This window comes from Strix aluco, chromosome 3 (genome assembly GCF_031877795.1).
Source record: "Strix aluco isolate bStrAlu1 chromosome 3, bStrAlu1.hap1, whole genome shotgun sequence".
Taxonomy (NCBI): domain Eukaryota; kingdom Metazoa; phylum Chordata; class Aves; order Strigiformes; family Strigidae; genus Strix; species Strix aluco.
This window is the reverse complement of record NC_133933.1, coordinates 94,156,295-94,183,968: the sequence shown is the minus strand read 5'-3', so window position 1 is coordinate 94,183,968 and position 27,674 is coordinate 94,156,295. Positions and strand designations below refer to the sequence as shown.

The window sequence follows — 27,674 nt, the reverse complement described above, 5'->3', positions numbered from 1 at the left end:
GAGAAGGTTCAGCTGTAGTCAAAACATTGGTGTGTCACCAGCACTGTTGGAGCCACAAATACACTGCACCATACAGGCCCCAGTCAGACCCAGTTCTCCAACGTATAGGGTAAAAAAGAACAAGGAAAAGCTTTAAGCATATGTGGGCAGAGGACAAGCTCCTAAAAAGTAATGTTTTAGGTGTACACACTGGGTTTAGCAATCTCTCAGGATTTGCTTCCTGAGCTGCAGTACTGCCATTGTAGTAGCATGACTGGAGCCATTAACTCCTACAGGTGAGTGAGAGTCCAGGCAGGATGGGGTTGATTTTATTTCATCTCTGGGAGGGCTTTTTTCCCCAAAAAATACTCCCAGTGAAATATCTACACTCATCACTCTGGAACCATGTATGTTACCAGAGGCAGATTAACACTTTACCGCCACAATACCAAATGAGGCAGGACATGACAGAGATTGAACCTCAAAAACGTAAATATTCTCTGACCTATGATTGCTCCATACATGCAAAATCACAGAGGGGTCAATAAAAGAGATTGGAAAGGATATTAAAGTTGAAGTATTTCTGTGTGATACGGATGTCTTCCATCTGCAAATTGCTCAGTCATATTCTGGAAGCTTAAACTGTCACAGAAATTAAGCAAAACAAACAGTAAACTGAATTAGAAAATATATTTTATTCATAAAATGACTAAACATTGGTGCATAGACAAAATATCCTGGAGATAGATAATTTAGTCCCTAAATACAAAACTCAGAGAATATTTTTGTTCTTCCTTCAATACTGAAAACTAAAATAATAACAGAAAAAGAAGATGATATCCTGACTGGGTGCTGGGAGGCCTCAGCTACTTGTCTTTGGATGTGTAAACCCCACAGAAGGTGATCAACACTTTGCAGGGTCACTTCCTGCATTATGATCATTTCATGAGTAAAGGGCATGTTAACTTTCCTTGAAATTCAGGAAGTTTCAAAGAACTCCTCTAACAAGAATATTCCCTCCAGAATCCATTCTCTCAATAGAGATGGACTTTGAAATAGCCAGCTGACATAAACAGGCTCTCTCCTTTTTTTTTTTTTTTTTCAGTTTGGATACCTTTTTGTATACCTTTTTAGAACACAAGAATAGTCACACTAGGTCAGATGAACCATTCCAGTACCTGACTGATTTGCCAAGAGCAGTTGTTTAAGCAAAACTGCAGGTAAGTGAGGCAGATATGGGTTAAGACCCTGGAGGGATGAGGGGTCCAAGAGAGATGGTTGATATTAAAGGATTACCTCCTTCTAGCTCAAGAGCAGTCCATCCCAATGAGCAGGAATTGAGGCAAAAATGCCACGAGGCATCTTTTCTGCTCCTTAGCCTATGCACTTATACCATCCTGTTCTCCTGGACAAGGAAAGGCAAAAATTGATGTTAACTAAGTGAGCAATCCACTCCAAAACTATCACTCCAGGCGAAGGCAGCTGAGCATCCACAACAGATAAGGACCCTTTAGGGTAGCTGCATTGACTTGCTACAAGTATCTTCTTCCTCCAGCAGTTTTTGCAAGGCCAGCCTTCACACACCCGTTCTTTTTTTGGAGTCGAAGGAGTAATTATTCCAAGTAACCATAAAACCTTGATTCTCCAAAACATTATCAATTTAAAAAAATTCTACATGACTTGTAGGAATACAGAAACTGTCTTCCTTCTCTCTCAAGAAGGAAGGTAAACCTTAATGTGGAAACAATATATATGATAAACATATAAATTTGACAAAAACCAGATTTTGTATGTTAAAGTTGGACCTCTTGCTTTACCAGAATAAAGAAAGTAAAGAACTTACGTTAGCATCCATGACATTAAATATTTTAAAACCTCTTTGCTACCAGTTGTGAATTTTCCTAAGGACATACAGGTCACTATCAAACACTATCTGATAAAGGTAGTACTAAGATACATAGATAATTTCCTTTTGGCAATGAAGAGATGATAACAGTCATCCCAGCTGGATGTGACAGGAGTGACAGGTAAGTCACTCTTAGAAAGACATCTAAGAATGTACTGGATGCAAAAGTTAACTCTGTCTTTGGTTTTGAAACACATCCAGATGTGAAGAATAACACACCACACCCCCATTTTGTTTTGTATTGCCAGCGGATTTTTTTCTAAAAGTCACACCACTGGAAGTCATCTGTACATTTCTGCTGAAAATGAATTTGAGAACAGTTTTCAACACGGATTATCTGCATTCTTCACATCTTCAAAAAGGCAACCTGTAAAAGGAAGCAAAAATAATACTATGATTAGTCTCAACACTGCAGGTAAAACAAAGATGTTTCATTGTTTTAACTGAAATTACATATTATAATCATCTTTTCACTTAAAAAAACCCCACACTAACATAATTAGAAAGCAGAGGCTACATTTGAGAGCAGTGTTACTTTCCCACCACTTTTCTACTTAATATGTCTCCTAAAAATTCCCAAGCTTACTCTTTTTGCAAGCACTGCACCGCACTTGTTGATGAACGACATATCAAACCCTTTTTTTTCCCCCAGAATAACAAAGCACAAGGTGTTCATCCTAACTTAAAAGGCTATTTGACAGTATTTTGAAACTAGCTTAGACTAAATCTTTGATACATTCCCTGTTTTGCCCAAATATTAGATTGTCTGAACAGTGCTGCTGCTGTAAGTGAAATCCCGATTCCAAAATCAGGGTGAAAAGTCCCAGTGAAAAGTCCAAAGTCATAAAGAAAAAATGCCTTGCATTTTAAAATTACCATGAACCAAAATCCTGCCCTAGGGGAGAAGACAAATACTTGTATATGATGAGAAGACAGCAAATGAGGTACCTCTTCTTTTCCATGCACTAAGTGGACTGTCATGCCTAACATCTATTTAGAGGGAAGATGATCTATCAAATATAAGAGACATATAGGATTTCTGGTGTCCCGGCTCATTTGTTCTTGGTCACATGCATGTGGCAGTTTCTCCTGCATGGTTTTGGTTTTGTTTAGCCTTCTTCAAAACCTGCAGGAAACTAACTCAGAAAGTTAAGTTAGCTGACTCAAAACACAATTGCATGCCCATATTCTCATCTGCCAAGGAGCTTACTTCAGATATTCAGTCGGGAACTTTGCTGATCACAAGGACAGAAAAAAAGATGGACAGATGTCACCAGAGAAGGACAAAAATAAAAAAGAAAAAAAAGAAGACTACCAGGTTACACAACAGTCTTCTGAAAATATAACCTTTTTCTCCTACCCCATGAAAAACACACAAGAAAAAAACATTTGAGACATACACATCCCCCTTTTTCTCTCCAAGACCTTTCAACAGTCACTTAAGTGAAGATTCAAATTACCATCAATTACCACTTTTGCTTTTCAGAGCTGACCCTCAATCACCACTCTACTTGATACTGTGACTAAAGAATGCATGAAGTATGATCAACCAGAAGGAATTGAATTAAAGCATAAAATATCACTGAGTATTCAGAACAGAGGGCAAACCAGAGCAAAAACATTTATTTTGGATCCTATGCCCAAGGAATGTTTAAGAGAGAGTTACGTCTGCTAGAGAGGATGCAAAAAATTATGCAAGTTTTAACATATCTAAGAGGCTTCTCAGAAAATCATTCAAACAAAGGATTCAAGTCTAAAATAACATGACCACAAGACATGAATGGGACATGACAACAGCAATTCTCAGTTAGGAATGGAAAAAACAAGTAATCTCACTTTCTGAACACCTCTTTCACTACTGCAACACTAACAGCAGTAACCTATTAGAAAGTTGCAATTTTACTACATGAAAGAGTTTGTACAGACACGACAACTAAGTTCCCCAAAAGCTTCCGCATTTCTCAATCATTCTTTTCTTCTTCCAAACTGCAACTAAAATTCAGAAACAAGAATTTTCATGTAGAACATACATTTTCAGAAATATCTGTAAGCAAAGCTGGCTAGCAAATAGCCGGCTGGCCAGGGTGCAAGTCTGCTTGATTTCCCATGAAAATCTCATCACACTGACATATTCCCACTGAATGTTTTCATTCAGTCCAATCAGCATTTTTCAACAGTAAGTTGCTACATCAAAAACTTTTCTGTCAGCTCAACCAAGGGGTGTTGTAAAAGCTACTCACCATGTAGGGAAATTATCCACTAGGCCAAAGACCCCCACTCTCAAAGACATAAAATTAAAGGAAAATCAATATGCCTGTCACCTTTCTCATAATTTAGTCAGAGGAATAGAGACAGTCTCATAATTAATAGCAAATGTAAAATCTTACCTATGTGGAAGAGTCATAAGTAACACAGGTTAGGGATGAAATCCTGGCACCAATTAAGTCAAAGACAAAACACATTGACTTTAACAAGGTGAGAAATTTGTCCTTGCATTGCAAGGAAGAAAAAGAAAAATCAAGAAAAGCAATCACCATCTCAAAACACAAGATTCAAAATTTTAAGCAGATTTTTGTACCCAAGATTTCAGGTTCCTTTGGTACACAGTTTCAAGGTATCATTAGAGGGGATATATTTGTTTAATTTGACTACTTGTTATATTTTATAATGCATGAAATACACATTTTCACTCCTTTGAGAGGATTATTTGCAACATAATGTTTCCCTAGACTGCCAGGCTCCCCTACTGCCCAATAAATTGAAAAACATCAAAAGAAATAATTTATCACTCTCTGTATTTATATTTACTGCCAATGTGAATGGAAAGAGCACATTAGATCATCCCTATAGTTGACATAGCCAACAAAAAAAGGGATAACACATGGAAATAATAAGCTGTTGAAAAAACACCTGCAACACATGAAGATGTTTGAGAACAACACCAACTAAAACTAAACCACTTAGGAAGTTCCACCTTATCCAAAGTTCAATACAAACCATATGAAATATTTCTTTATCATAACTGCTACTGTAGATGCTCCTGGATCTCTAAACAGCAGTAATCTATATATTCTACATAATAAATTAATTACTATAGGTTGAGAAAGTGGGACTAAATGGTTCTTCCCCAGTTCTCCATCCATTAGAATACTTTATCTGCAAGACAGACAACTACTGGCCTCTTCCAGGTCTAGCAGCAACTCTTTCAGCAAAGTCTGCAAACTGTTACTAGTGCACTTTGAGAGAAAAATAACATGCAGAACAGCTATCTGATCTACAAACTAAGGTTTATCACTAAATTCAGAATAAAAGTCAGTTCTCTAACCACTTTATTCAAGGATTTTTTATTGACCTTACCGCAGCACATTGTCCCCTTCTTAAAGCAATCAGGATAGCTAACATTAATCCATCATTAAGAACTGATTTTTGTACTCTAGCATCCTTACTTCTATGACAGGAGACATTGTTTCTTCATTTTCTCTCAATTATTTCTGAAGATAATAATCTTATTCTATCTCAGCATATCAAGTGCATCTCAGCACTCTACCCCGTTAGTTTACACAGAGCCAGAAGCTGCTAAGACCTCTGCATAATGAAAAAACATACACTCCGCATTCTCAAGCATTTTAAGAGATATCAATACAGAGGGAGCAGCAGAGCACCACAGACGTACAAATGATGTATCTTACAAAATCTCTTTTTCTGTAAACAATAAAGCAGCAACAATTTTGTTAAAAGCTTTCGGAGCCAGGACAAGTTAAGAAATCCAGGTTGTAATGTTCAATCCTAGAAGATGTGCTCTCTTAGCTTTCCCAGGAAAATGGGAAAATGCAAAATGTCAAACTGTTAAGCATGCTCCAGACTACATAGGAATAGTACTAAGGATTAAGAAAAGCATCCTGACAGAGAGTGTACTTATGTGATTAAACTTTGCAACAGGTTGCCCAGACAAGTTGTGCCATCTCCATCTGTCTTTTGTGTATTCCAAACCCGACTGGAGTCAGCCCGGGGCACCTGGCTCTGGCTGACCCTGTTTGAGTAGTGGGGTTGAATGGGGTGGTCTCCAGAGGTGACCATCCAGCCTCAGCCATTCTGCGACTCCATGAACATTTTGTACATACAGACACACAAGCAAGTGAAACAGCAGCACTATGCTACTGGAAACTCTTTCTATAAGTTACAAAAACAGAGGCTGGCAATATTCTTTCCTCAGTAGGAAGAAGGTAGTTATGGAGTTACAGGTTTCAGACTTTCTGAAACTTTCTAATAACATTTTATTTTTATGAAGTGTTGGTTTATATTGGACATAAGGAAGAAATTTTTTCTGATGAGGGTGGTGAGACACTGGCACAGGTTGCCCAGAGAAGCTGGGGATGCCCCATCACTGGAAGTGTTCAAGGCCAGGTTGGACGGGGCTTTGAGCAACCTGGTCTAGTGGAAGGTGTCCCTGCCCATGGCAGGGGGGGTGGACCCGATGATCTTTAAAGGCCCCTTCCGACCCAAACCATTCTGTGGTTCTGTGTGTGTGGTTCTGTGGTTTCATCAAGCTGTGCCTCAAAGCATTTTCCTGACTTCATATGATTTAAAAATCTTGCAGAAAACAGAGGGGTAAGGGCACTTCCTACTGAAATGAGCCTCCAATCACAGAGTCAAACACTGAGGAGTAACAGGTGAAAGAAAAAAGTTGTAATTTCAGAAAATATTTTAAAAGCTATGGAGTCCTAATGAACTAGGGAGATAGAAGAAGGCAGTTCCAGATGGCAGAAGCTGCTGGAAAGAAATCTCTTCTACCCAAGCAGTAACACTGGGTGAGCAGGCAGAGCGGATGACTGCTGTAAGAGAAGCAGAAGCGTGACTAGAGGCAACTAAATAATATATTTTAAAGAAATGCAATCTGCAAATCCAGTCCATACAATCTGTCTTGTGAAGCTGACAACAGATAGAGGAAACGCAGCATTAAGAGAAAATTATTTTCTCAGCTAAGTAAAGGAAAAGCAGTTCAATCTTTCCATCAGCTGCAAGAACCAGAAAAGAAGCCAGATCCTTTTTTTCGACAAAACGGGAAAACAACCTGCATGCCAAAAGATGCATTTCCATGCTCTAGCACAAACTTTTAAACTGATCTTATGTTCGTATTCTCTTTAAAGAAGACCAAGTGAACTGAGTATAAATAAAGATCTTTGTGTATGTCTCTCAAAGCTGAAGACACAGAATTTCTAATACCGACATCTCTCCCAAGAGCTAAACAAAAGTAGGCTCAAAACTGAAGCTTAAATGCATAAAAAACATTTTATTGCTTTTTTCTTTGAACATTAGACCAATTTTTAAACGCTACCACACAGAGTTCATAATGCTGCATTGTATTTTAGAAGAACACAACTTACACAGCTAACTTAAATCTTAAATCACACCTACTGTAAGCAGACAATCTGTACATAAAGATACCCATGCTTTAATCCTTCACGTGTGCTAGTGTGAAATCAGGCATGATTGAACGACTGCAGAGGAAATGTTGATTATATACCAATGAGGCTACAGCCTACAATCAACGTCAAATGCTTTATTCATTTCCACTCAAGGCTAACAGGTAATCAAGCAATGCCATCCATGTGCTCAGGAAGAGAATAACCTTCCCAAAAAGACATGGACAGCTGTGGACAGACCTCTGCTTCTAGGTCCAGCTGTACTGGTGGAAGACATTAACTTCACAGACTCAACGGTATCCCTCTGCTGCAAGTTACTGTTCCTCTTTCCCCACAAAACACCATTTCAAGCTTTCTACCTACTGTCTGGTGAAATCAGACTGGTATGCTAAACTCTGGTCTGCGCTAACCAGATTAATTTATCCTAGGAACAAGAAAGGGAGGGCATGCACAAACAATTCTGCTGGCAGATCACAGGGGAGAGACTAGGCTTTGGTGGAAACAAGAGTGAAAAGCTGAGATTAGTGGGTTTTTCCACATGTGCAGATGGATTTGGAAGATAACATATACTCAAAGTCTGACCAAAGTCTAATTCACATATAGGTTTGTATTGCCACAAAAGCTATGGTCAGTGCTGTGTTATGGTTTAAGCCTTAATAATTACAGCCAGTACAACTGCTTGGGTGGTTGTAATTATAGTGCAATCAAGATGCCTTGTACATAGGATACACCTCTACCTTGAAATAAGAATCAGAGAAAACGATATAAACATGTTTGCGTGAATATAATGGAGCCTACATGTAAACCCCCTGCTGTATTTAATAATGCACCGGCACAACTACAGCAACAACCTGCATAACACATAGAGAAGGCCATTATCCTGCCTGATACGTTTCTCATGCCTGTAAAATAAAGACAGATCAAGGAGTGGGAGGATTAAAGCATCTGTACCACATTTAGGTCCCAGCTCTATCAATATCTGATTTCTGATAAACTCTGCTCGAAGTTTGGTGTTCCCACAGCTGCTGACGAGGGATGAAGAGCCAAAGGAGTACTGCTTTCTCTGAAGTGCAACAGTGCTCTGCCCATTCCTGCACCACCACCAGAAGCAGCAACACCTTATAGCTGTTACCATTACCCTGCGCATTAGCAACTATTGGCAATGGCTGATTATAAATAGCCACATTAAAACTGTTTGCCTGCCTACTCATACCGCACAGTTTACATATTCACTCTCACCTAACAGTCAGGGACCAAGTCTGCTGATGCACAAATAACCTGTTCCAGAAATACGTTTTGGCACCAGTGTGAATGAATGGACACAAAGCAGATGGCATTAGATGAGCAGAGATGTGAGAGAACATTAACTGCTATATTTACACTCGCCCCCACTGAATCCACAGACCCATAAAAAGGCAGCTGTCTCTTCCAGAATGAATGCTACCAAGCTGTTGAATATAACCCCTACATCTCTGAGGCTGCTCCTGGGAAGTGCAAAGGCATTTTTAGAGGAAACTGAAGAGGAAGGCACCATATTTATTACTACAAGAATGAGAGGAGCCAGAGATGTCCCTACCTTGATAGAGTAGGATTTACTTGCCTTAAGATGGCCTCCTGGTAGCCTGCAAACTCCCTGGCTGTGCTTCAGCTGCAAAGTTGCCCTCCATTACACTAATGTTTAATTCTCTTTTTTCCACACTTCATGCTCTTGGGATGATAGCTGAACATTACGTCACTGTGTGCCTGTTTCCCCTATGCCACAGAGGGCACGTAAGCAGATGTGGCTGCTCTAATATCCCCTCTACAGCCAATCAGTGGCAGCCACTTATCACAACATGTCAAAAGTAATTGTTTCAGGTTCTCTCAGATAGGTAAAGCTTCCCAACATGCTTTAAATGCCATGTAGTGAGAAGTCTGGTTTAGAGTATGCATCAGAATGTGAAAAAGTGTTTTATATAATTACCCTTCCTTGGCATTTTTGGACTAAGCAAACCAAGGAACCACCAGCCTGTGCGCATAACAGCAGAACTTCACACCACTAGGCTGGTAAGTCTTAAATACTTTACCATGGAAAACAAACAATTTCAAACAAAAATGTCACTAGAGGAATAGAAGTCCCTTGAAAAGGTCACTAAAACAATACTACAATACCACAGATTGACTGAACAGATCCAGTTAGATAAGCTGAGTTTCAAATATTTAATCAAATAAGAAGCTACAATCTAGGGTCAGTATAAAAGCCTTCATGACTATCACTATCATGCTTGAATTCCAATGGAGACAGAAACTAAAATATATCCAGAATATTCCCACAGTCAAACATAGCAGCAGCACTGTGTTGCACAGGACTATGTGGTGATGGCAATAATGAAGTCAACAGAAGCACAGGTTGTGGAACTATGTTATCCTGACAAGCTAAAACCCTGTAAATTGGGTTGAAGAATAAGGCTATGTGGAATGGCAGCTTTGCAATCTGACCCACTAATGTCAACAGTGCTCAGATTTGGGTGTGGAGGAGAGGACATTTTGTGAAGGACTCTTACCTCACCCTACAGGAGGTCAAGGTCATTCTTTAGCCTGTGTATCTGCAAGGAATTTCCTATCTCAAAGAGAAGTTGTTTCAAGCAGCTCTAAGTTCTTGTAGGAAACATATTTTTGGTCAGTGCCACACTACAACGTAAAAAGAGTAACACAGGTGGCAACAAAAGCTGGGGAGAACTTGGCTTCAGTAGACCTATCATCTAAACAGTCAAATTCCCCATCGCTTCTAGGAGAAGGCTACGGAAAGGCAAGTCCTCTCCTGTACAATGTGAAAGGTGCTGTAGATCTGTGGGCTTTCCAGTCTCCACTGCAGGAAGAAACTTATTAGGAGAATGTTGCTCTGATAAATCACTTTCTTCTTCTGTCCAAGCTGGGGAAGATATAAAATATAACCAAAACAACAGAGCAGAAAGAGAATTAGATTCCTTTCATTCAATTGCTAGTGGAACTAATTGTAACAAAAGCAAGGATTTATTTTTTTAAATATGACTTCTCAATCTGGTAATGCCCTTTCAGGATTTACAAAAGAAACCCATCATGCATTCTTTCAACTAATCCTTCCTAAAAGTATTAATTTCTTATAAGAATGAAGCTGGATTTGAAATGTGACAGAGATAAATGAGAAAAAGCAAGAGATTCCTCCAAAGTCCCAGGCTGTACATGTGCACAGCAAGCTATCTTTGCTAACATAACAGTTGCATGCTGAAGCTTGCCCAAGCTTTAGAGGAAAAACTGTAAGAAGCTGCAAAACCAGCACAAAATAAACCTCCACAAGTTTTTATTTTATATGAAGACAACCGTTTTGGGTTTTTTTTTTTTTTTTTTTTTTTTATATTTTAGATCAAGTAGTTCTCTGTGTGAAAAAAGAAAAGGTTTTTTGGGTTGTGTTTTTTTCAGGTTAAGTTGAGAATGCCATTAATCTTTTGTTTCTTTACATCTAAATATGAAAAGCCCCAAAACTTCATGGCTTTGTCTTTTGCCAAGCCTTCCTCATCAGCCTATACTACTTTTATTTCCACTGCAGATGTTACTTCTTGTGGTACCCATCATTAAGACAGGCTCAGAAACAGCAGTATTATTTACCTTTGTTAGTCCTAAATACAGTCTGTCTTGAATGCAAACCACAGTGGGGGATGGAGCTCAGTACTAATGTTGCATTGCAATTACTGATCCAAAGTGAACCAGGCTACAAAACCCAGGGAATTTAGGATTTTCTTGGACAACACCAGATGATGTTTGGTTTTTACTGTAGTAATTACCATGACAAACTTCACACTAATCAGGCAATCGAGCAGCACATATTTTTCTGCATCAAGCGGTTTTAAACTTCTGTAGAAAAGACATTTGTTTAAGCACATACATGTATGGGCAGTTGGGATACACATGTTAACCTAAACCAAACAAGGCACAATTTATCAATTACAGCATGCTAGCTGCATCGTAAAGCTAGAGACATGTGAAGAAATTAATTCTTGGCACACCAAACTGGAACATATGATTCAGCTCCTAAAAACTTTTTAGTTGCTCTGAAAGGTGTTGCACAAGGCAAGGGAAGGTTGTGTTTGCCACCTTTTCAAAGACAAGCACTCCAACACACAGCTCGCCATTTCACACTTTCACACACACAGCCTGCTCTCACAGCAGGATTTGCTCTGGGCTGATTTCCTGAAAGTCATGTCAGTCTAAGGCTGTTGTATTTTTGCAGTTCTTGTACCACTAGATTTCTTTGCACTCGTGGGAATCTGTTTCAACTGACCAGCATCAACAATACCCATGCATGGCTGTATCTTCCCCAGAAAGGGAATGGAGCGATACACTGCTTCTGCTGTAGTATCCAGCAACTGCACCTCTTATAGTATTTCAGCAATGAGAAAAATAATTGAAAAAAGCCCAGAACAAGGCACTATGCATAGTCTCATGTCTTTTAAAAGAAAGCTCGAGAGAGAGATAGATACAGATTTATTTTGTTGATCATGAAGCAAGTAAACTGTACCTAATTCCAGGGGGAACAAATAGGGCCAACTAAGCAGCAACATAATCTCTCTTCAATATTATCATCAAATCACCTCTCTCAAAAGTAAGCTGAGAAGGTATGGTGCATATCAGGTGTGAGACTGGAGATCAGTCAGCACACTATGCATTTATTTCTTTGATGAGATGCTAGCTTACCCACATGTGAGATGTTCTGGTCATTTGCATGGCTGTTGCTCTCAATTAGATGCTCTTTGGTGGTATTCTCTGCAACATAATTTATGAAGCATCCTATCTCAACAAAATACCCTGTTACTGTATTCCAATGCTATTATGACTTAAAGAGAGGGAAGCGCTAACAAATGTGAAAGAGATGCACTGGTTTTAGGTCTTACACAATAACACACCTGGATTCTAAGCTGGCAAATGTCTCCTTCCTTTCCCTCCTTCTCCTGTCCCTTTAGCCATGAAGTATTGTAACAAACTCTAAAACAGGAAGGTGACTTTCAAGTGCTGCATCATCCAAACCAGAAAAATGTATAATATAGTCTTCTATTATCAGCTTATTTTTCCAGCTGAAATGATTCCTTCACCATAAACTAACGTTTTCTCTATTATTCCCTAGTATTGAACCATTCACCACTAACTCAAATCTTCTTTCTCCTATTTTTAACTAATACCATTTTTAACTACATTTTTCTCCTCACACCAATCAATCCTTCTCCCCTAAACCCACACAATACACCTTCAGGCAGATTTACCTCCAGCTGTGCCATGGCTCATATACTACAGCAGGAGACAAAGTCCCCACGAAGTCTTGCTCACACTGTTTCCATAAGAAAAGCAAGATTACCACAAAAATAATTATTTGTTTCCCAGCTGCAGCAGCAGGTAAAATCTGCAGAGCACACTGTGATGTCATGTTGAAATTGCTGGGATATCTTGTCACGTATGCAGTGTTGCCACAGTGTAAGACATGGCCATCTCCTGTGTGCACATCCATTTCTGAATATAGCAAAGCCAAACACTACCTGAAGTACCATTAGAAATATCAAGAAGATGTGGGGAGGGGGCAGCTGAAGCATGACATGGATGCATTAGAGAAGAACAGAAATAGAACAACAGAAATAAATTATATCTTTTAATGAAAGGTATTTGATTATGTGCTCACATTTACATGCAATTAATATGGCCCAAACAGTCAATTTCCGATAGCTCAAAAGAACAAGATAGAGGAGATTATAGGAGAACGTGGCACTGTTAACACTTTGAAACTAGATAGTTTGAACAGGTGTCTTCATTGGGTTATCTTTTGAAAACTTTATGGAAAAAAGCAAATTTGCAAAATTAGCTGCTTAAATTCTCTCTCTTTGCTTCCTGGCAGTTAAAACTGGAATGAGAATAAATACCTCCCTGCATGAGGTATGAGGATTAATTTGTTTGTGTATATAAATGAGTATTTAACTATCAACTACTATTTTATTTTTAACACCTTATTGGGACTACTGTATTCCTACCCAAATTCAGCTTTTAGCAAGAGATTAGGATTGAGTTAAAATAGGAACAGGTGCTCGGAAAATGATATGGCTGTAATAAAAATGCTAACCAAGAAGATGAAGGGAAAAATAATATAAATACGGCATTCATTTGTATCCTGTGAAATAGAGAGACACCCAAAAGAAAACGCAAAATCACAACTACAGAATATATAGGAAAATGTCTTTGCCTACTGTGATTCATTCACAGTCTGAGCAGGGCTGTCCTTTGGTCCCAGGTCATCCTGTTCTTGTACAATCTCATGATGCCTGTTGAAAAGCCAGGCATTCAGCAAACAATAGTTTCACTGCTTAATGCTGGTTGGGTAATAAAATATTTGCAAAGCCTCAAAAGCATGTGGGAGTTTAAGGCCACTATCAGTGAGATTTAAGGTCCTAAATTATATCAGGTATTTTTACAGTGTGGATTTCTGGCCTCTAAGATACCTACAGCCATTACTAGCTCAAACTGATTTTTATTTCTAGGGATTGAGCACATTCTTTTGCCAGCTTCAGTCAGAAGAAAAGCTAAACCCATCCATTTCAAGGCTCAAACTCATGAAAACAGACATTTTTTTAGTAAGAAGAGTTACTGACCTTGAAGCTTCAGAAGAAAATACAATATTCACCATTTTTAGGATATCTTTCCCTCAACAATAAGATAATTGAAGATAAAAGCTTTCAAGTGGTTTTTTTGAAAGCAGACTGTGCTCCAACCCCAATCCTGCAAGTTAAACCTGTTCACATCAAGATGTAGTATTAATTTCGTACAATAGTAAAAGCAAATAAAGCAATGATTTTTAAAAGCAAAGGTTTATGGGGGGGAAAGTGTTGCAAGATGTATGGTGTTTATTATGACTTTGTTTATTGCCATATTCCGTAATGGTTTCTTATGAGAGTAGGACATGATGTACAAAATAAAATTTAACTACGGAGATACAGGCAAGATTCTCCATGTGCAGCATGGGTCCTCAGCTGTGGGAACTCCCAGCATGGTTGACTCTCAAAAGTGAGAAGTTAGACTAAGAATATCGGAAGAAACTAAAATGGTTGTCTAGACTACAGAGAAGTCCCTTAAGTCTTTCACTAAGAAAAAGCTTTCCTGTGGCCTGTGGAACAACTGACTGACGGATGTGGCAATGTAATTTCTGCATGCTAGATGTTTATTTTGCTTGTATTAAATGATTTTTGCATTTTAAGAAGGTTTAATACAATTATCTTTGACTTCAGTACATTTAAGGTGCATCCTTTCTAAGTATTTCTTGTCAGTAGTCACCCACGAGAGACTGAGTCTATTAAATTAGCAAGACAGTAAAAAAGGTTTTAAAATGACTGATGACAGAGATCTCTTTGAAAACAAAACTGAAGAAAACAATTTTGACCCGAGACAAATTCACATGTCCTTTTGATTCTAATGACTTCATCAACAAGAACATGGTTATTCAGAAGCTGAACTTGTCCCTGTATCTTTGATTCTGCACACACATTTGAACAGCTCTGAGCAGCTCGATTTAACTCAATTGTCCAAGGAAGGCAATTATTCATGTGGTGAAGTGATTATGGGAGTCAAACTAGACTCATAAATGGCTTATGGATTCCCGCCCCTGAGAGGGATCAGACAACTCTAAATACTTACCCTCTGTTGGGACATAATTGGAACATTTTGATGAATGCATCAGTTAATGATCATTTCTGAAGCCACTGGAAGAAAATGAATTTGCCTTACAAAAAGAAGGGTTGTACAAGGAACCAAAGAGATTTTAAGAGATGGACCTTGACTAATTGATGATACACGACATATTACCTGCAGTAGCAGGGGACTAAATTTAATGAAACACAAGAGTTCCATGTGGTCCTAGCTACAAACCACACCAAATTACTGCAAGTCCATGGGGTAAAAACTGATCACAAAAGCTAGGACAAACATCTGCCAGCATAGAATCCATAGCTAAGCTCTTTCTGAAAGAGTCTTTTCATGAGATTCCCATCCCAGCCTGCCAACAGAACAGCATCAGTGGGAAATGCAAGTTAATGCTCTGCAAGCAGAGGTCAGACGGACCCCACTCTCTCTGGCACCAAGACAGTAATCTCTGTCTGCAGGGGCAGGACTAAGCTTTTGAGACAATGACCTTTTAGAAACCCTAGCATCACCAGAAGATTCTGAAGCCCAGAACCTTGACATCCTTCCTCTCAATAAACCACCACTATCAAAAACAGGAAAAAAAACCACATACACATTTAATAATTCAAACCCAAACCCCTCATTCCAAAGCACAGCCTTTTTTTTTTCGCCAAATGAAATGTCAAAGATTATACAAAGACCCTAGTAGCCTTCACTAATGTACTTATGCTGAGAAGTATGCATTTCTTTGGTAGCAGTTTAAGCACTAAGCAAATGCTCTTGCAATCTTCCCCCCCTGCTGTGTTGGCACAGCTCCATAGTCACAGGATAATTTGGAAGGAGCAGAGGAAAGAGACAAGGTGACATGAACAAGAGGCCAGGGGATATGGAAGGGCTACCTTATAGGTTGCTGCTGAATATAAAACTACCACCCTCAACACCACAGCAATGGGAGCTAATGTAGAGGTTATTAAATAGTCAAAATAAAGCTATAGGCAATGTCATGTGAATGAACACTGAATGGACATGGTATTAAAATGCTTGGAAATACACTCTGAAAGCACCGTGTCCTGTAGACAGCTTTTCATGTCATTCAGCCTTATCCAAAGAAGTCACATAAGCAATACAGAAGGCAGCTTTCTCTATTATATCATATTCTGTTACTTTTGGAAGTTCCCTGACCTCCAAGTGACACCACCTAGAAATCCCAGACCTTTGCTCACTTCAAGGATCTCTGTTATTTCTTCTAAACTGGGAGGAAGAGTTCACATCCTTTAAGATGTGAAATGTGAAAAAAAGAAAAGCAAACAAATAGAAAAACCTCAGGCATTTACATACATTTAATCAAAACCACAAAACCCATCTCCCAAGAAAACCCTCAGAGGGTTGGATTTATGAAGTTGAGTGCAGGTTCATCTATGCAACAGTGCACCCTCTCTTCTTCTACCACTTGTACTTACCTACTTCACTGCAAATAAGAATGTAACAGCTCTGAAACTGAAGACTCTGTGACCATCATTACCACAGCATATACCTGCACTGTGATGGAACCAAAAGCTTCAACAAGAAAGAAATAACTGTGAGCAAAAGCCATCTCCCTTCACAGACAATTTATGCAGCTCACAAACTGTTCCTCCAGTATTCATCTTCTGCATCCTCTCTTTCCTGTCCACTTTTGCCATGCTTTGATTTAAATTTGAAAATAATCTCCTTGGATCATTCACCGTGCTTTTAATTTTTCAGCCAAGTGCTATGCACAGCTTTTGTCTGTAATAGTAACAGATTGCCCAAGGACACACACAATGAGTCATGGAAAGAGTCAGCATTTCCTGGCTCTTAATCCGATGCTCAGACAAGGCCTCTCATGTTTCCAATTTTCGGGGGCCTGCAGGTGGGGGGAAGAGAAAAGAAGAGAAAGGAAGGAAAAAAAGATGGAGAGAGGCTTTTTTAGATAAGCAAAATAGACAAACAGAAAAAAAACAACACAAGCTGTTTCCCTTCTCAGTTTCAGATGACTGATGTAACAGTAATTGCAAAATCTGCTGAAGAACTTAAATCTGGTTTTAAAAAAATGTAATGGATAGAACAGAGGAAAAATATTGACAGGCAGCAAAAAGACACAAAAATTTGACATTTCCTAAAGCAGAAACAACAAAAGCAGTTTGCTCAACAAGCCTGAAAACAGAAGAGAAAATAATTTACATGCTTTAAGGGCAAGGGGATTTGGAAAGCTTGCTCCCAAATGGGAGGGTAGGTAGCAGCATTAGTGTATGCCCACCTCATAACTGTAAAAAGTCTGGGGGTTGTGAATATGCAAGTAGGTGACATGAATCAACTCTCACTTGAACACACTTCAAAACCACTCTGTATGTTACACTAGTCTATTTAACTTAGGAAGCCAGTTCCCTCAAGACCACCTATAATTAGCAAGAGATGAGGAACATTCAAGGGACAAATATAGATCATGCAGAAGTGATGTATCAGCAGCCTGAAAATAATTAATATCCATCCTAGTAATGCCACCTACTCCAAAAGACTGTGCAACAGTTTACAAGACCCATAATGTCACAAAGGAACAGGAAAATAATTTTTCATCCCCACAAAAGTAGGCCACCCATCATATTCTGAAAAGGGATCCAAGCGAAAAAACAAATGGAATTTGAGACAAGTTGTACTCATTTATCACTGCAAAACACAGCTCACATGTGGGCTTTGGCAGCACTCTGGCTAACTGGCTGAAATGAGACCCATTTCAAAATAAAATAGATGTTAAAACACTGGTGCCAGTAAAAGACATTAACTGCAATTACACATATATGCACACATGTATGAGATATTTAGGGACTGCTTGTCTCAGTGGGCTGGGATAATGAGATTATTTAGAGACTACTGCCTCAGGATACAGGTAACTCAAGATTCATGCATTTTGTTACTATCTGTGTTACAGCAACAGCAAAACATCTTGCTGTATTTATGATGAATATTTGCACTCCCAACCTAACCCTCACTGAAGAGATCTAGAGCAATATCTAATAGGTACAGTCAACCCTACATTGTGGGAATGGAGATGGCTTCTTTGAGTCCCTGCTTATTCTAATTAAACGATTAACTGCAACGACAGCCATCACCAGGAACAGCAAACTATTTTAGCAGAGGATGAGAACCAAGTGAGTCAGGAGGTGGTTCTTTTCAGATTCTCAATGAGACACAAGCAGTAAGTAGCACCGTATTAGCCTGTATTCCTCCACAGGCCCTGCTGACAAAGGACACAGAAAGGCCGAAAGGACACAGAAATACCCTCTTTGCTTCAGTCTTTACTGGTATGACCAGCCTGCAGGAATCCCAGATATGTAATAAGATTTACCCTTGGTGAAGGAGGACCAGGTTATGGAACACTTAAAGTGGACATACATCTGCATTGGGAAAAGTGTTGCCAGCAAGTTGAGGGAGGTGATCCTTCACCTCAACTCATCACTGGTAAGGTCATCTGGAGTGCTGGGTCCAGGACCAGGCTCCCTGGTACAAGAAAGATATGGACTTAATGAAGCAAGGTAAGGGCTAACAAAGGGCTAACAAGGGGCCACAAAGATGACGAAGGGACGGGAGCATCTTTCATATGAGGATAGGCTGAGAGCTGGGACTTCAAGCTCAGACTGGAGAAGAGAAGGTCCAGGGGGATCATATCAATTTGTATAAATATCTGCTGAGAGGGAGGGAAGATGAGAGCGCCAGATCCTTCCCACTAACAGTGGTAGTGCACACTAACAGGACAAGAGGCAACGAGCAAACTAAAGAGCATGAAATTCCTTCTGAACACAAGAAAATACTTTTTTACTGTGAGGATAGTAGAACACTGGCACAGGTTGCCCAGGGAGGTTGTGGAGACTCCATCCTTGGAGATATTTAAAATCCAACTGGACATGGTCCCAGACAACCAGTTATAGCTGACTCTGCTTTAGCAGGAGGTTGGACTAGATGATACCAAGAGGTTACCTCCAACATCAATAACACTGTGACTCTGTAAATACTGTATTTCTGTTGCATGCATTTTTGAAGTGAACGAGCTCATTTACAAAGATTGGTCATTAAGGCATCCTTCAAGACAAACCATTCCAATGTTTTGTGAAACCTCCAAATCTGACTTTTTCCACTCTGCTCTTTTTGGGGGGGTTTAGATGCCATGCAAATTTCACATTCCCTCTTCAGTTTGCTCCCTAAGCTTCCTTTTATGTATCAACTTCTTTCATTCACTTGAAAGATACTTTAGTCAAATACTGGACAGAAAATACTTCTGAATTAAACATTATCTTGCAGTTTTGCTTGACTCTTGTCCTTCTCTTGTCCTCCCTCTTCCTTCACACCCTCTTTTCTTTATATTACAATTTAGTATGAATCTGTCCTTCAGCTCGTAGTTCTATGCAATCCATATTATTCCCTTCAAGCTTCTTTTTTCCTCTCTTTTTCTTTGGCTGTTTTTCAGTCATTGAACGCTTTCCAGTTTCAGATGAAAATAACAATTAGGTTTTATTATTATGAGACCTTTTCTTGTACTGATAAAAATCTTATTACCCAAAATAAAGCTAGCACTATTTCTTTAACAATGAGATTTTCATGTTCATTTTTTATCTTCTTTTTAGAAAACATTAATGACCTTCAAGGAGAATAATTTTTCCAGCTTCTTTCCTTCTATTCTTTTTCTTATTTTTTAAATCCAATTTCACCATCAAGGACAAGTGTATATGAACAAATTATACACTGAAGTCATAGCTCCCTTGAGGTATCATTTTGGATTACTGAAGTATAATTATTATAGTGCATCGGTCTGCTCTAAGATTTCCAAAATACTGTTTAAAACTCCTTCCTTAGAGCAAGGCCACTAAAAAATATGCTGTTAAAACCTAATTACATGCATTCTAAAGAAATTTAGCACTTCACAAAATTCAATGAATAATAAAATAGCATAAGTTAGTAGAAATGTAGACAGATGATAATCAAGAACACAGTTAGAAATGTGCAAGATCCAAAGTTGAGGATCACAGCATGACCTTAAGACCTGAATGAAATAACCTGAAGTTGCTCAAAATTTTATCAGCTTTATAAGATAAACATCAAGAACTAGCAAAGACTGAAACCAGGAACTTAACATTCCTGCGTGAAAACCTTTAATTCAGTTGTACTGAGTTAGTGACAAGAAGAAAACTGAAAAAATGTTGCCTCAGGCTTTAAAAAGAATCATTCTCCTGGACTTCTCACACTAAAATCCTTATTGCTTAACAGACAATTTGAATAGATATTTTTTATTCACTTTGAACATTTCATTCATTTTGTACTCTGAATTCAAGCACTTTATACAAATTCCTATTGTACTGCATAGACAAATAGACTCAAAAAAGACTAAATCCCTTGTATTTCTTAGTAAGCCAAATTAAATGAGCATGGTTGTTTGCATGCGCAAGGACTACTTTTATAATGTGACCGATCCTACCTACCTTTAATTATTTAAAATCATTCATCTTCCTTTAGCTGACTTTTTAAAATAGGCTTTCTGGTCTTTAAATCTCAGAGATCATTCCAAATACCTAATTTTTCACATCTATTTTATGCACAGTCATAGATACATGTCCACTGTGTTTTACACAAAGTCCGAGTAAAGAAAAAAATGCTTTGCACTTTTCCCTTTGTTTTATTTCTCTGACTGATCTTCTCTTCCCTACTATAAAACACAAACAAAGCCTGTTTAAAAGGCAGACAGACTGAAAGACAGAAGGAAAGAAAAGCACAGACTTTGAACAGCAGGAGCAAATTAAATTAGTTAACTGCTAGAAGCATGAAGCATTAATGAAATAGAACTAGAGAATTTTCCCCCTATGAAGAACATTTATTCAGTGTTAATTAAATTCTTTTATTCAAAATCTATACTTACCCAAGTGTAAAAATATTACATCATATCAATAACTGCAGAGTGTAAGCAAGTATTACACTATAAGCATCTTTTTCCCCATCTAGTGGAGTGAAGCCTTTAAATCATTTATACCGTTTTAAGTCTTCAAAGAAATGACAAAAAATAACAGAAAACCCTCTGAATGAACCAGCAGCCACAGTTATTAATTCACTTGTCTAACGAATACCTATCAGAGACTAGCTCCAAGCATTTGCTTGCAAAGTTCACATGCAATAGTGTTAATGAGGAACTTTCAGAGAGTCTGCAATAATTATTTCTCTACAATATATCCAGTTGGCTGGTTTATTAATTTGCAGTCCAGTTCTGCACCATTGAAGCCAGAGAGAGTTTTGACATTAACTTCAATAGGTTCAGGTCTTTGCTTACAATGTTGAGCTATTATCACACATGCTTCAGGTGCATTTCTATAATACAATACAAAATAATTAAAGGAAAGCTGCAACTACTAAAGGACCATCTCTAGCATTTTTAAGCTTACAAGATGACAAACAGGCTCCTAAATCTTCAGGTGGACACCCTAAATAGATTGCCTGTCTTTCAAAAGCACTCACTATTTGTTCGTTTGAATGAGAACTCTAGGTAATCCAAAGTACCGGCAATTTTTATTGGAATGGCCAAAAATGGCCTGGAAAGTCACTTTTGCATAAACAGAGCAGCATGTGAGACTAAGATAATGTCTTTAAATGAAATTCTTTTTCTTGTGACTTGCATCTTCTTCAAGATAATTACCTTGTTGTAAAAAAATATTATGGAATGTTTTGAGAATTATTTTGGAAGATTTAATCAGGCACTCAGCTGTTTTGTAAATGATCTGAATGTAGGTTGGGAAAGGAGTGTAATCCAACAGCAGCATTTTCAGGTGTTAGCATTTGCATTTTATTAAGTATCAGTACTGTTGTAAAAGAGCCACACTTGACTTCTGCATTGTTTTGTATTAGGAATGCATGCTTTGCCTTGACAGGAAAGGCTGACATAAAATGATTAGCTAGTAAGTGTCCCCAGGGTTTTCTTCAGCATCTGAGCTACACTTAAAAATATGTAAACAGGGGCTCACTTCTGACAGTTCATTTTAACTATATCACAGGAGCACAGTAACTTCCAGGTGGAATTGGAGCTCTGCTTCATCTAAAACTGGTGTGCTGGATACAAACTTGTTGAATGCTAGAGTTTTCAGAAGATGGTCCAAAAACCAGGCAAATGGGAGAATGGTGTCCTCCCAAACTCCTCATGCAGGAGTGGCTTAAAAAACATAGAACAAGATTCAGTAGCTCTTTCAAAATCGATGTTAGAATTAAGCCATATAGCTCACCATTTCTTATTCACATACATCAAAATTCTGTTTCATGTCAAATCTTGGCAAATTTTGGCCTCACCAGTATCCTGGCTCCTCCTAGGAGAATTCAGAGAAGCAGTATACTGCTGGAGCAGTGGAGTACTTCTCAAATTCCAGTTATCCAATAGCATCAGCACTTGAGCAGACTAAACCTTATCTGAAATTCATATTTACTTATACAGTTAAATTTCAATCCCTGAGGATTTATTAGCTACATGGGATGTCGCATGGATTTAATTTTATTCACTGTTGAATTTCTTTTCAAAGAATTCTAGGTCGAACATTTCCAACTGAAAAAAATTCTTAACCTTGTTCACTGGTCCCAGTATTAAGTCCAGGTTTTAGAAATAACACTACACGAGAAGGCAAAAATGGCTAGAAAATAATGAGTAGAAGAGGCAAGTAAAAGCTTCCAGAACAGAATACAGTAAGTTTTACAGACAGTATTTAGTCACATTCTAAACATCACCCTAAAATAGAAAAAACAGTCACTTAATGGAACATGTCCCCAGGATAATCATGCAGAATAGACATTTCTGATTAATTTAACTAGTCACTAGCTACTGCTCTATAAAAATACAGCTGAAAATGCATTTCCTTTCTGTGGAAGCAGAGAATGCAACCTGAAATACGATTTCTGTGTGTTCAGCAGACTGTTTTTTTTTTAAAAAATAAGAAGTAAAGTTAAGTCTACTTTGTTACAAAGAAGGACATAAAACCCTGTTGTTCCCCTCCCAGTCTCAGTTTTTCCACCTTACCTGAAAAGAGGCAAATACAACTAGAGAACTTGAAGCACTAAAAGTTAGTTTCTAATCAGTGAAAAGGCGTAAGAGAATTACAGGGCTGTTGGCTCATAAATGGTATGGAAACAAAGTAAATTGGTGTCTAACAGACACAAGAAAGTAATATGGAAACTCATCAGTGCAGAAAATGCAAAGCGGTCAACAAAGAGGAAAACAAGGCAGTGGTAGAGTTTAGTTTCTTAAAAGGTGACAGATGATGAGTGGAATAGACTTCGTATGAAAACATGAACTAAAGAGTAAGCAGCAGGCTCTCCAGTGACTTAAAAAAGAAATGCGTTAGCTAGTCACCCCCCATCACACAATGATAGACTTTTTTTTTTTTTATTTGGTGGGACATCTACATATGAAAATAGAAAATGTATCAAAGACTGAAGCATCAACAGCAAGAAAAACTTCTATCTAAAACTGAATTATACAGGCAAATAGTTATTGAGAAGAACCAGAACTAGGGTTCACCAGAAAGTGAGAACACCTGAACAGTACAATGTTCAGTCATTTTCAGGATCATATTTAGGAATGCCAGCCATTCTGGAAGAACTTGGAAGTGGACTGAGCAAACAAAATAGTCAGTAAGATTAGAATAACATCTTCACTTGTACCAGTTTGCAGGCAAGATCCTTTTTCATATAGCCAAGGTGCTTAATACTAATTTTTTCTTCTATTTTCCTTATAAAAGTCAAGCTCACTAAAAGCAACAGAAGGAATATAGCTCCCTGATCTATTTCATCAATTCACAATGCCACAGCTCACAAAAATAATGAAGACTGGGAAATGGCATTTTAAAATAGTTTCCTTCTATATAGACTATGCTTTTATAGTTTACGTTAGCGATATGGGAATAATATTTTTATATTCTTTTTCCATAAGGCAGAATCACTTCCTATTTTACTTGTCAAGCTGCCAGGAGACAGATAAAGAAACATTAACCAGAACACCTGGCACAAGTCCAAAGAGCAATCACATTCTGCCCACCCAACACCCTGTGAGCTCACTGGGCTATGGCATCTTCAGATTTCTGCAAGTTTTTCTACATATTGTTAAATGGTTGCCAGGTTTCACCTCAAGGCATAACAGCTTTCTGTTGAAGGCTAAATGGTCTCCTTATTTCAGTAGGTTGTGTTAATGCTTACACACCCTTTTGCCCCTCTCTTTCCTCTTCCTGCAGGAGTATTCCAGATCTTATTTTAGGAGCACTATAGAATGCATACACTGAGATACCTCCTCACACACCCATGTGTAGACCAGCTTCCTTTAATTCAAAAGCAGTAGAGCTATAGTACAAATGAATATTTGCACAACTGATCTTTTTTACTGGTCAAAGCAGCAAACAATTTAAGAGATGATGGAAATAATCCTGCCCTCCTTATGGTCAGTCAGAACTGTGCTGGTGTATGTCAGTGGGAACAGCACCAGCCTACTGAAGGAGTAGCTGGTCCACCTCATCTCTTACACTTCTCTTCAGGTCTTTCCCAGTCTCTGGACAGACAGTGATCTGACCTGTTTCCCCACATCATGTTTCTGCCTATTCTGGCTTTCTTAAAACCCAAACCTAAAGTATTCTTCCTTAACAAGCAAGAGCTTTCAAGCAGTACCATTTGTCATCAGCCACCACCCCCAGATCAAAGACCTATGATGTAAGCACAGAGATTTAGCACACACTGCTCTTTTTACTGATATCGCAACAGAATGATGGACTTCTACTTTCGAGGGAAGGCAAACTGTATGTTTCTCACTGGAGGCATTACTTTCTTTACCAAAAGATCCATTCCAGGCTCATTTTCAACTGACAATAAAAAAAGGAGAACTTAACAACCCTCTTCCCTTTTGTCCACCATGTACTTTATCATAGTCAAGACATCGATTCAATTATTATGCTCTGGCTTTGCAGACTTCTGTGTATTTGTCCATTTGTCTCCTTGAAGACATCATTACTGTTTCCAACTCTTTAACACATAACACTCCCGAGCTGCTCTGAGTGCCTTGGCATGTTGCCCCGTCTGCTCATACAAGGCTAGTATTCAGTGACATCTTCCTTCAGGATCCCACAAAATTCTGTAATCTGTGATAACATCATACCTATTCCAGCCTACAGCTGAAATCCAATATGGTTGAATCCATCTATTTGTAAAGCACCTGTAAACCTACTAAGAAGCACCCATAAACCTACTAAGAAGCACCCTTATACATACATCTTTTTTCTGTAGAGCTTTCTGGACTTCCTAAGCAGCTTGAAAGCTGCCATCCAGACTCTTAATGGAAATGAACAGCATTGTAGCTTTCCATAACAACACCCATTCACAAAGCACACAGCCTAACAATATGAAACTTTAAGGAAAAATTTCCATTCTAGAATCATTGCTATCCAAGACCCAGTATTATTTTCAAAGCAACAGCTCGCTATCTAGCTCTATGCAGCTGATAACAAGATTTCTGTACTTTGTTGGCTAGGAGGTTGAAACTTACTCCTCACGTAAGTCAATCTATTAATTATGACCTGGATAGAGCTAAGACTAACTTGGAGAAACCAAGGTTTTGGAGCGAAGCAGCCCTAAAGAGATAAATTACCTACAAATGATGTCGAACATGTACAGCACAGGGCTAAATATTTCTTCTGAGCAGAGCCCACTTCTCAGTCACAAAGGCAATCCTCGGTTAATAAACAGAAATGGAAGTTCTAAAAGTGTATCAGGCCACTCATAAAACTCTTCTTTATGTATAAATTCAGGTACATAAAACATGGGTATTTGTCTGGTCTCTTTCTGTAACACACTCACAGTGTGGTGCCTGTTAATAAAGTACAGGAGTTTGGTGCCTGTTGATAAAGAACACAAACTCTTAGTTTGTATTTAATAGCACATTACGGACACAAGTACTGGATAATTAGGATATAACAGCTATACTTTTAGATTTCAAAATTACTTGGGAAAAGCAGAATGTTCACAATAGAAGCAAACAGGAAATAAAATGAGTGGTATCAATCAGGCATTTTTATTCCCAATTAGTTCTGTCTTCACCCCTTTCAAGCGGTTGATAACATGGGCTATACCAGGCTGTCTAAAATGGATTTCTGAAATCAATTGTACATTCACATCTAAATGGTAAAAGACTGTATTGGGTTTGTGTGGCCAGGTTTTCATAACGGGGGTGGCTTCTGTGAGAGGCTGCCAGAAGCTTCCCCTATGGCCCAATGCCAGCCGGCTCCAAGACAGACCTACCACTGGCCAAGACCAAGCATATCAGCAATGGTGGTAGTATCTCTGTGATAACATATTTAAGAAGGGGAAAAAACTGCTGTGCAACAGCAGCCAGAGAGAGAAGTGAGAATATGTGAGAGAAACAACTCTGCAGACACCAAGGTCAGTGAGGAAGGAGGAGGAGGAGGTGTTCGAGGCACCGGAGCAGAGATTCTCCTGCAGCCCATGGTGAAGACCATGGTGAGGCAGGCTGTGCCCCTGCAGCCCATGGAGGTCCACGGTGGAGCAGAGATCCACCTGCAGCCCATGGAGGACCCCACGCTGGAGCAGGTGGATGCTCGAAGAAGGCTGTGACCCTGGGGGAAGCCCATGTTGGAGCAGGCACCTGGCAGGATCTGTGGACCCATAGGGAGAGAGGAGTCCACGCTGGAGCACGTTTGCTGGCAGCACTTGTGACCCCACTGGGGACCCATGCTGGAGTAGCCTGTTCCTGAAGGACTGCAGTCTGTGGAAGGGACTCTAGGCAGACGGAATTGCAGGCAGAGGAGTTGGTTTCTCCAGCAGATCTCTCTCAAGCAGCAGGAGACTGTATTTCCAGAGGCAGCACTTGCCTCTGAGCTACATGTATGCTGCTTCTCACTGGGAGCTCATGGGGTTTTTGTAGTTAAATCTACTTCTGTTTAGGATATGCCCCAATTCACTCTCTCTGACTTCTTCTCTATTGCAGAACTGTCTTGGACAAAAAGAATCATTTACCTCTTCTGAGAAACTGATGAAAAATATTGAATCTCAGTTTAGGACCACTGCTGTCAAGGTCCTGACTCTCCATCACTGAGCACTGAAGTAATCATAAAATTTTGTGCTACCACAAGTAAACTCAGTCTGCATTTTTCCCATTCATAGCTTCAGTTTAGGTTTACCTGTGATTGACTTTGCTCTGTTTCAGGCCAATACAAATGGGCAGCTCCTTCCCATTAGAGGAAATGTAGCCATGCCACATATTAGATAAGTGAGATATTACCTTCCAATCAGCATCTCCAAAGCAGTACCAGATATCACAAAACCAGACTAGAAGTGAGAGCCTGTGCTGCAGATATGGATGAGTCATATATAGGACACATAAGGAGGTGTAGGACACTGCTCAATATGCTCCTGGATTTGCAGAGCTGAACAGTTCTCAGCTAGGAGACTTTATGTTTTAATAAAGTTTATGCAGAATCAGTAGTATGAAACATTTTTGGTATAGGTTCAACAAAGACTTACAAATACTAATTATAGTTCAATAAAAAAATTGTTCCATTTCAGTTTGAGGCCCCAAGAGCTAACGTTAAAAGTGGATAGTTTCAGTGTTCAAGAAATACAACTGAACACTCTAGAGATACTTTTAAAAGACAGCTTATAGTGAA

General features: G+C 38.9%; 1 protein-coding gene across 2 annotated transcripts in view; it reads right to left on the bottom strand.

Annotated features, from left to right (window-relative positions):
- Positions 1–655: 655 nt before the first annotated feature.
- Positions 656–27,674, bottom strand: part of UBE3D (ubiquitin protein ligase E3D) — an 89,563-nt gene continuing 62,544 nt past the window's right edge. Inside the window, exon 10 of one of the 2 annotated variants that reach the window (XM_074819684.1) lies at positions 656–2,252. In XM_074819684.1, coding sequence (XP_074675785.1) covers positions 2,232–2,252 — 21 coding nt within the window. In that variant the 3' untranslated portion in view covers positions 656–2,231. Of the gene's footprint in view, positions 2,253–16,762; positions 16,862–27,674 lie in introns of those variants that run through there. The other variant, XM_074819683.1, reaches the window with a different exon arrangement.